Source organism: Brachyhypopomus gauderio, chromosome 16, assembly GCF_052324685.1.
Source record: "Brachyhypopomus gauderio isolate BG-103 chromosome 16, BGAUD_0.2, whole genome shotgun sequence".
Taxonomy (NCBI): Eukaryota; Metazoa; Chordata; class Actinopteri; order Gymnotiformes; family Hypopomidae; genus Brachyhypopomus; species Brachyhypopomus gauderio.
Genome location: NC_135226.1, coordinates 8,557,641 through 8,568,668, shown reverse-complemented (window position 1 = coordinate 8,568,668; position 11,028 = coordinate 8,557,641). Strand labels below are relative to the sequence as shown.

The window sequence follows — 11,028 nt, the reverse complement described above, 5'->3', positions numbered from 1 at the left end:
CATGTTATCACTCAAGTTGTGACAATGACTTGGGTGGATAGCAATGGCTCAGTGAGCCCTCATGGCTGTGGTCACCTGCAGGCCCCTCCCTTTAGTTATGCTGCTAGAGATAAGCCTGCCGGAGTCACATGCTAATCATTGACACGTGAGCTATGTATGTCTGTTTAAATCGATGGTTGCTTAAATTGATGTTCACATACTCAACCTGTATTTTATATATTGGTTGCATGCTTCTAGCAAATACAATTCCATACAAGCACCTATGAGATAGTCTGGGATGTCAGTGGATGTTCCAATGCTGTGGTTGGATGTTCCATTTTCTGTGCATTTTTATCAGGGGAACAGAAGAAAATGAAATACTTGAAATCATAAATAAATGTAAAAATAAAAAGTCTGCTGATTACAACGATATGGATATGACATTGGTGAAAAACATTATAAAATGCATAGTGAAACCTTTTACACATATTTGTAATCAGTCACTGCAGACAGGCATTTTTCCTAATAAAATGAAAATAGCCAAAATTATTCCTATCTACAAAAGTGGTGATAGACATCAATTTTTTAATTATAGACCAGTTTCTCTTCTACCTCAGTTTTCAAAAATTTTAGAAAAACTATTTGTTCATAGACTCGATGGATTTCTAGAAAAGCACAACCTATTGAGTGATCATCAATATGGTTTTAGAGAAAATAGGTCCACTTCAATGGCACCTTTGATCATGATATATTGTTAAAAAAACTGGAAAGATATGGAATGAGAGGGGTAGCATACTCATGGCTCAAAAGTTATTTAGGCAATAGATATCAATATGTGCAAATAGGGAATAGTAAATCTGACTTATTGAATGTTACTTGTGGTATTCCTCAAGGTTCAGTGTTGGGGCCTAAACTGTTCATATTATATGTAAATGACATTTGTAAAGTCTCAAATCTACTAAAAACTGTATTATTTGCTGATGATACACATTTATATTGTTCTGGGGAAAAACTGGAATGGCTTCTGAATACAGTAGGAAGAGAATTAAGTACTATAAAGAGATGGTTTGACATTAATAAGCTATCATTGAATCTAACTAAATCAAAGTTTATGATATTTGGTAACCGAGAAATTAGAACTGAGGTAAAACTTAGTATAGATGATGTTGAAATTGAAAGAGTGTACGAAAATACATTTTTGGGGGTGATAATAGATAATAAATTATGTTGGAAACCACACATAAATAATGTAAAAACTAAAATGGCCAGAACTATTGCAATACTGTATAAAACCAAACATATTTTAAATCAAAATTCACTATATATACTGTACTGTTCTTTAATAGTTCCATACATGACCTATTGTGTGGAGATATGGGGAAATGCATATAAAACGAACACACATCCAATTTTCATGCTGCAGAAAAAAGCAATACGAATTATCAACCAAGCAGGACAGGTTTATTTATAACTGAGGTTGTGTTGTTGTTTTGTTTGTTTTGTTGGTATATATATTCTTTTTGATTGTGGAGCACATAACCAAAATAAAAACTTTTCAAACATCAACATAAAAAAAAAACTTGACGGGCCTGCACAGAGTCCTGACCTCAACCCGATAGAACACCTTTGAGATGAATTAGAGCGGAGACTGAGAGCCAGACCTTCTCGTCTGTATCAGTTTATTTTATTATCAATATCACATCAATATCACTTTATTTTATTAACATAATAATGAATTCTAATAAATGCACAGAAATAAAAAGAAAAAATATGCACATAAACATGGAAAATTAAGTTGATATACTTGTACTAAACAGTGACAATAAATTGATGTTTCAGCATTTTAAACATGGTTATATTATGACTGAGATGTGATATGACACAAGCAATTATAACAAATACAATTGTAAGTAGAACTAATACAATGTAACAAATAAAAAATGCACAGACAAACAATACACAGCACCGATGGAACAGGCATCTCTACATCTGTTAGACATTGCCATAAATGTTCACATCTGCTAGGTTGGTGTAGTCATCATCGTAGTCCTGTAAGGATGTAGTTTTGACAGTCAGCAATGTTCTAAAGAGGAGCACTTCATTAATCTAAGTAGCCCTGAAGCTAAATAATTTCTTATCATAAACAAATACATAATACACAATAGATACAGTAAAAAGTTCATTATTGTCAATTCATTTGTTAATGATCTGTACTTGATCTGTGATCTTTGATCACTGTGTGGCCCACATGGTTTCCAGAAATGTTGGTCTTAGTAGGTGCATGTTAATGCCAGAACGTAAATGTTTAATTGTTCACATTGTAATATTTATTGATTTCTATAATCCAAATGCTATAATTAGTCAGTTGCTATTTATTAGAGCATTTTGTTGTAAAATGTTACCACTTAAAATGACAAGGTAGAAAAATAATATACACAGTAAAAGCTCATTAAACTGGAAACATAAGATGATGAATGTGAAGACAAATACATAAATAACCACTTACTACTGAACATGTGGTCTCTGGTCTGTTGTATGTTTTTTGTCCACTGTGATATTTATAAAAAAAGAAAAAAAACAGACAGAAACAAAATGTTTAAATGTTTAAATTCTTAAATGAATAAAAGACTGTTGTATTCCAGTGTGAGCATGTATTTCTTTATTTTGTTTTTCTACATTCATGTATTAATTACCAATATTAGTCCCTGTACTGAGGATGTACTCTACCTCTTTGGAGATGGACAGCGCGGTTTTGAGAATCCAGTTATTTCAGACCCAGTTTTTGCACAGTTGTTCGATCTATGAGCATTATAGGACATTTTGAGACAATGAGATGCATATTATATGTTACAGAAACAGGATTGTAAGTTACCTCTAGACAGAAAAATATAGGCTATCTCTTAACAGACAGGTAATATTGTATTTAAAGTTTTTAAAGTTAATATAAAGTTTTTTTATATATATAAAACAAGAACCAAAGCCATATGTAATCTTATTTTTGATTCCATGAGAAGTATCAAAGTCAAATTATACCACAAACAGACTAGAAGGTATGTTAAATTAAAGTTCCTCTGATGTTTAATTGCCAATAACACTTTTTAAACATAAAGCTTTAATTTACATTCTAAGTGTGATTTTAAAGTATACTGAAAGTGTGGTAGCAGTGTATATAGCTATAACTCACTGAGGGCTCATCAAACTTTAGTTATCACTAACCAGTATACTTACTTATTAAAAACACCCCTGCCAGTCTCCGGCCTCCTGGTTGTTCTGTAATACAGTAAAACTTTCTATTAGACTATATGACCCCTAATGCATTTAGATTCAAGGTAATATTGTGTCCTTTTGTGTCTCGAATCCAACTACCTATTAATTCTAAAACAATTGCTCATTTTAGACCAAACAATGAATTCTGGCCACACTGTCAAACCAAGATAACATGTTGTCCTCAAAGTTGTGTCGAGTAGGTTAAGTTTCTGTGGTATTGCTGTGGCAGCCGAAGCTAATGGGATGATTTTTGTGGGTGCAAATAATGAAATGAGATTGTGAAAAAATATGTTCTTATATTTTCTTTAAAGAACTAAAGATTTTTCTTTAACTTTAACTTCTGCCAATGCTTCCTTTCATTGTGCTGACCACATCCAGTTACAATGATCCGGTTATGATGAGTATGTATGTATGAGTATGTATGTAATCTATTTTTTAGAAATAGAGTGTCCTGAATTTGTTGTCTTTGTAAGTGGTGTGGGAGAGTGTAGGAGTGTGTGCACTTTTACAACCAAAAGTATTTTTAAAAGAGGAACAGAAAATGTCCGTCCCCAGACTGTTAAATATAATGTTAAATATAATGACTGGAAATGTCAGCATGTACATCTTCTCAGAACTCTAGTTACCCTAAGACTCTATGCATAATACCACAGAAGTGGAAATCATGTCAGCTTCTACTTCATCTTTTAATTCTGTTTTACATCTGTTAACGTAAAGCATCTACAAGACCCCTAAGGTTAGTTGTTAGTGGACCAGGCCTTAATGCTTGTAGTCCCCTCCAGGAAATGTGTAGTCCACTGACCTGAACCTGGTGATTACAGAGTGAGAATGTAATCAGTGTATAATCATTTCAGCTGTTCTGTATTAACTAGAAGAAGAGCTTCAGTGTTTACAGCAGCCCTTCTTTAACTGCATGATAAATGTTCTCCCTTACCTTCTGGACACTCGGGAGATGCGGCTCCATAATCTGAGCACAAGACAGGTTTACAAACATTATGTTTAGACAAAAAACAAACAGGTTAGGTATTTATTAGTGAGATATTATATTGCTCTAGCATTTATGCAGGAGGTCAACCCAGACTACACTGCAATTATCAGAAATTTGCTGAAACACTTGTTTGGTGTAGCCCCCCTCATCCCCTACCCCCCACACCGGAGCTCCCATTTGGGCATGGGAAGTCCCAGAACTCCACAGATTGACCAGAGATGTCGCCAAGAACATCAGTGCTGGCCCTCATATGTCCTCTACCATCCAAATTAAAAAAGGACACAGAGAGAAGCACTGAGGTTTTCTTGTGTGTGTGTGTGTGTGTGTGTGTGTTGTGGGGGGGGGGGGGGGCTATATTTTCTTACTTTGTTGAGACTCATAAAAGAATAACCTAAAGGCATTTCATAAATTAAAAAAATAATAGGGTGTACTCTGACTTTTGCAAAGTAGTGTATACTTAGGTTTTTAGACTTGGAGAGAAGTTTGTAAAGTATTAAAACATATAACAGTTGATCAGTAATATTCTTGTTTACTTACCCATTCTCATTTCTAGACTGGAGCTCTTGAATCTGTCTCCTGGTTGTGGGTTTAGTGATTTTAAAAAATTACACAAAGTATTATCAGTTGCTGAAATTTCCTTAAAATGTACTTTAGCAAGACATTTGGATTGCAGGAGAAAACAAATAAAAATCTAATTACTGATTAGGGCTGCCATGATTAGTCGACTAGTCACGATTATGTCGAGTATTAAAATAGTCTATGACTAATTTAATCGTCGATGAGACAAATGAAAGAAAAAAAAACCTAAAAAAAATTATTTCTTTATTAATGTATTTATTTTTGCGTTGTTTAAGCCAGTGCCTTATACTTATTTTAATAACTGTTTGTTGCAGCAAGCTGCATATTTCATTAAAGGTTTAATGAACTATGATCTTAATTGTTTTTATTTTTAGTTAGCATATAGCTGAAATCTAATGATGGTTATATAATAGCAGTTGTATTCTAGTGTGATAAGCTGTATGTTTTATATTCAATTAACGTATGATCAGATTAGTCGACTAATCATAAATATTAATCGGTGATTAGTCGACTATTAAAATAATCGTTTGTGGCAGCCCTATTACCGATGCAGTGAACAAGTGCTATATACATAAATCAACATGACTAATATGTCTGTACTATTCACATGAGAAATCATATTGATTCAGACTCACTTGTACTTCTTGATCACAAAGAAACCCACCACTCCAAGTAAAATGATTATTCCAAGTACAGTAGCGACTGGAATAATGATGTGATAGATATTTTGTTTTCCTGCAAACAAATGTCACTAAAATTACATTTTTCAGCCCTCTAGAGAATGTATTTAAAGGATATGCTAATAGCTTGGAGTTTCTTTTATTTTATCTCAATTTCCAAGAAAAATCATGAATGTGCAGGCATCACAATGCACATTGTTTAGTGGGACATTTTCTTATCTTCTATTCTCAGTCTAGAGAATAGAAACAAACAGGACCAAGATGGTTTGTGAAGGACAACAACCTGTTCTTGCCTTACCTTTAACAAACATGACAAATTTAGCTTCAGTCTCCATATTGCCGTGGAAAACAGCTTTACACGTGACTTCAGTGTTATGGTCCTGTTCTTTTGCGATGAAGGACAGGACTGACTCCACCTGCCACGTCCCTTCGTAAAGAAGCTTAATGCTCGGAAGGACCTCACCATCTGAACGGCTCCAGGTCAGGGAGGGGGGGTGGGAAGGACAGGTGTGCTTCACATAACATTTGAAGACGGCGTGTGATCCCTCCTTAAAGTAATTCTTGTGTTCCAGCACTGGTTCCTTGGGACTCGCTACACAGCAAGCACAAGGACATAGTTATTATTTCCATTAAAGAAAATACTAAGTAGCAGATATAGTTACCAGCTTGGAATTACATTTACAGCACAACGAAGACACTTTAGCATCTATCATATTCTTATTCTAAGACAGTTGTTATATATGTTTGGTTTAAGAATTTAAACTGAGATGTTACAAGCTGTGATAAAGAAAGATACTGACCATCCTGTCTGCAGCACTGATGATGCCAATTAACAGACAAATTTGATTTAAGATGTTCATTAACTAGGGCACGCCCACTTGAAGCATTTCACACCTTTGCGTCAGTGTAACCTTTGGTTTTCCTCACATATGTACTTATATTGCGATATAATTACATTGGTTCTATTCATACTATAAGCTGTAGATGCTAGGTTGTAGAGGAGATATTACTATATTGTACTTCTGGTCATGAACAAGGCATTCCTGATGAAGATGTTTCCTGTTTGCTTCACTCCTCAGTGGTTACCTTCTATAAGTCCTGAGACCCCCTACTTACTGCATTCTGGAGTAAAACTGTGTTTGTCCTGTCATGTTTGAGCCGTTTTATATAGAAAATGCAAAAAATAAATAAAATTCCATGATTCCCAAGGTGATTCCCCACTTGATCAGTGAAAGATAAAGTCAAAACATTGTGCTATAGTTTAGTAATATCATATATTTTAATATTATTTGGGTTGGGGCTCCTTTGTGAGCATCTGGTGTCTAGGTCTTTAGCCCGAATGAGCTACATGGGTCCACTGTCCCATGGGCCCACCACCTGTCAGAGGGGCAGTAGTAGGTGTCCAGATCTGTGTGGATCGGGCTGTGGCTTTGATGCTCTGCTCATCAGGTACTGAAATTGGCACTAAGAGAATTACTGAGTACAAATAAAACGGATTGTTTGTTCCTAAGAATTAAATGAATCGTTCTTGAAGGCATGGCTTAAATGTGCATTATACTGATTCTACTTTAGATCTACAATCATACTTACATATCATAGAGATGGTGACACACTGTTCCACAAATGAAAATTTGTCTAGATCTGGGATTTCAATCCTAAAGCAAAATGGGCCGTTGTCATGGTCTCTAACTTCATCTATCTCCAAGGTGCAGTTTTTCTGACCCAGATTTCCAAGTAGTTTCGTGCGGCCCTTGAAGTTGTCTGCAACACTTATCGAATCTTCATGATAGATGTATTCTTCCCGATTACCCTTTTTGTGCCAGATTGCCCTCTTTCGTGAGCTTGGAAGACTTGTCCCAGGGTAGTTGTAAGTGCAGGGCACCACAACACAAGACTTGACAAGCGCATCAATGTTTGGGACAACCTTTGCATTCCATGTATCAGAAAGCACAGAGACAAAGCTCACTGGAAGATGAAAGATACATGTATCAGTCAGCTGAGGCATGCAGTCGTTTAAACAGTAAAGAAAGCTTAATTAACGCACTTTCACGAATAGCAATAAATTATCACATAACATCAAAGATCATGTAACAATGTGTTAGAAATGTACCTTGAAGATAAAGCCAGCAAAACACTAATCTTGCCTGGACATTCATTCTAGGACAAAAAACATATCATACTGTTTAAAAGACAATGGTTATAATATTCAAAGGCTCTACAGCAGGGGTCGGCAACCTATGGCACGCGGGCCACCGTTGGCACGCCGAGGCATAATCAGTGGCACGCGACACGCTGGACCAGCATCGGCAAAAAAATTAATAATAAAAAATAGAGCACGATCCTCCAATCGAAATCGCTCCTCAACGCTCTGCTCGGCGGAGGCGCTTATACATGGCGATCGATCGCGATATAATACATAATTTGTGTCCATTTACACCTCCCCTCCGCTACCAATTTACACTCGCCACATATATATGATGTACAAATGATGCAATACGTGCAATAAAGGAAAAAACATTAAAGTGCCGTTCCAGAAAAATAAGTGAGAAGTATTTTAAACTTTGATTTTAAAATGTCTAAAGTCATGGCTCTTCTAATGTTTTTATTCAGCTACTTTTGTGTAAGAGCGGCATATACTTCTGTTTAAAGAGCTTCTCCGTGCAGTTTCCGCCTTCTTTTGGCAGATCTGTTAAGATGATTGGCTGCATTAAAAAATGATTGACAGCTAACTCTGGCTGATAATTGGCTTAATAAAAATTGATTGACAACGAAAGTCTAGTATCTGATTGGCTGCATTCGAAAATGATTGACACATGATACGCCCTTTACCCACGCCCACAGGGGCTCCGGCCTGCAGCATTACCCTTCTCGTTCATTCCGCCTTCAGATTTGCGGATGTTACGTAGAAAGGTTTTTACCCCCCTCCTGCCTGGCGTGACCGTAGCGCGCGACTCTGTACACCTGCGCGAACGGCGGAGGCTACTTGCTGCGTCACATTCTTTTTGCAGTGTAGTCCCCTCAAAAACAGGGGAATGAACATTTACCTGACCAATTGTAATGTTGCATTAGTGCTGGAATTTAGGCTAAAGTACTTTAAAATGCTTGAAAATGTAACTACTTCGTTTCACAACAAATATCTGTCTGACTGAACAGTTATTACGCTAACAAATACGAGCCTCTTGTAATTCCAGGATGAAACATGAGAGAACGTGAAGTCGTTAAGATTGGGCGTTTTGAAAATAAACCACCATTAAATAATGTGATAAAAAGAGAATTATTTCTAATCATTTCGAGTATATGTATAAATATTTAACTTAATTAAATTTAACGTTGAGAACGCGTTGAAATGGACCTTGAAAGTGACGTACAAGTGCTTTAATTCCACCTTATAAAGGTGTATGAACCCGGCAAACATGACTTGGTTCACTGCGCTGAAGCGCTGTGCGCGCGAAGTTACAAAATTCGAGAGGTGCACGACTGCGAGGCTCTCGCGCACGGTTGGAGCCACCGCGATTACGTCATTTTCGGCGTGCGGACCCTCGCGCTGCTCACGCCACTCGTGCTGCGTCAAGTGTAAAGGCTTAAACCAGGCTTAACATGGATGGTGTTGTTCTGTTTGTATTTAAAAGCTCTATCCAGTGGTGTTAATTTTTTTGTAACATACCTACTTAAAGCAGGTAATCTTACGGCTTATGTTTTTGCGATGGTGAATCTGATAAAAACAAGAGAGCTTCGTACCTTTTAAACCAGGATTCACTAAATTTGACTTGATCTTTAAATAATTTTCTGGAAGAGGACCCCCAGATAACTCCCATTAAATACACATTTATGTACATTTACTGCTCAGGTGTTCATTCTCTCTTCTCTCCTTACACAGGCTGTTTAGATAAATATACTTTATAAATGTGTTTATTGTGTAGAATTAGGCAAAAGAGGCCGTGTCCCAACTACACCACATTTTCAGTAATTGCTGGCATTGTCTTTTGCCAAGAAAAAATTTTCAGTCAAATGAAAATTTCTTGCTTTAACCCATGCTCTAAGATTGTAAAAGGCAAAGTTGCCCTGATCTGGTCCACGTTAATCAGACATGCTGTTTGATTTTGATTACTTCTTTGTGTGCTTTTTTCATGTCAATGTCACGACTCAGAGCTGTTAGGCTAAAGAACGACCTGTGTCTGGTGACATACTGTCTACACACGTTATCACTGTTTTAATCAAGCTGCTGTATGTGAAATCCCCTACATATTATAATGGCAGGATACTATGTTGATTTTGTCAACAACAGTAACAAAAAGACCTGATGTTTGTGTAAGCTTTATGCAAGAAAGAAAAAAATAAAACCTTAATTTCGTTAAACAATTATTGGTTGTGGTGTAGTGGGCTTTTCAAAGTTCAGCAAGTGTGATGAGAAAATACAATCTCCTATAAGAAACACCTGCTATTGACTATAGTCTTACTGATATGAACTAGTGTCAAACACAAATTGGTATGCTTAGGAAATGTCTAATGGACAGACACTAATTTCCTTTAGAAAATGTAAGTAATTAATATCACTTCTGCATTTACGGAGCATCAACAGCTCATATCAACTAAAAACTTTTAAAAGACAAATTACCTCAAAAACATAAAATCGTGCAACTTACTTGGTGTGTCCAGATTGTACAAAATCAATTTCTTAAATCTTAGTAATGAGACCACATCAGTTCTGCAATCATTAAAGAACAAACTACATTGTTCCCTCTTCAGAACCAGCACTGTACCTAAAAGGGGAAGTTAAACATTTTTACATCTGTGTATAGAGGTGAGGTGGGCGGCTGATGGAGGGAGAACTGAACCTAGACCGGGAGCCTGCACCAGCCTGTTCATTTCATTTCATTTCAAGGTCTTTCCTTCTCCAGAAACATTTTCCTGTCCCTGTCATTACCTGTACCGGTGTCTTGCTGGTGATTCCTTTAACGTGTAACTGAATATATAACATTAATTGTATATGAGATACAGACTTTTTTGTTCTTGGACTCAATGCATACATAAACAATCACACATCCATATGCACATGGTTGGCACATGCGCATAGTGTCAACATCTGAGTTCCAACTAATGATGTTCCATGGCCTACTAGCCTTTAAAAAGCAACCTCTCGTTATTTACACAGTCCGGCAATCACTGCGCTGCTCAACGACCACTGTGTAGTCGCTCAACTTACAGGCATCAAATAATTATTTAGAGTGCAGGTCATAGGACGAGTCTGCCACTATTGTCTGTGCTTCTCTAAGCAATGTGCCTTCAGAGATGACCTGGACATGTATTCCGTTTACCCTATGACTTTCATTGTGGCTTGTATTATGGAAGAGATCTGAGATTTTAAATGAACAGTAAGTATCATGTACTGCAGTATGATGCCTGCATCACATAAATTAAACTAAAACTAAATTAAATCAATCTAAAACTGCCTGATAAAATTAACACATAAGATTTTCACTAATTCAATACACTGTAAGCCTTCTTACAAATACAGCCTTTGCCAAACTTTTCAAC

General features: G+C 36.4%; 1 protein-coding gene across 2 annotated transcripts; it reads right to left on the bottom strand.

The window, feature by feature from the left end:
* Positions 1–1,641: 1,641 nt before the first annotated feature.
* LOC143477990 (myelin-associated glycoprotein-like) lies at positions 1,642–10,289 on the bottom strand. Of its 2 annotated transcripts, XM_076976896.1 has the most exons (11): positions 10,137–10,289; positions 7,604–7,650; positions 7,084–7,458; positions 5,792–6,085; positions 5,449–5,548; positions 4,772–4,810; positions 4,181–4,213; positions 3,208–3,249; positions 2,707–2,778; positions 2,486–2,528; positions 1,642–2,028 (listed from the first exon to the last, which is right to left on the bottom strand). In XM_076976896.1, exons 2-11 carry the CDS (start codon positions 7,647–7,649, stop codon positions 1,972–1,974), a joined length of 1,101 nt encoding a protein of 366 aa, XP_076833011.1. In that variant the 5' UTR covers position 7,650; positions 10,137–10,289; the 3' UTR covers positions 1,642–1,971. The 2 variants fall into 2 exon arrangements, with proteins under 2 accessions (XP_076833011.1, XP_076833012.1); XM_076976897.1 differs by lacking the exons at positions 1,642–2,028; positions 2,486–2,528; positions 2,707–2,778; positions 3,208–3,249 and adding an exon at positions 3,920–4,054.
* Between the last annotated feature and the right edge of the window lie 739 nt (positions 10,290–11,028).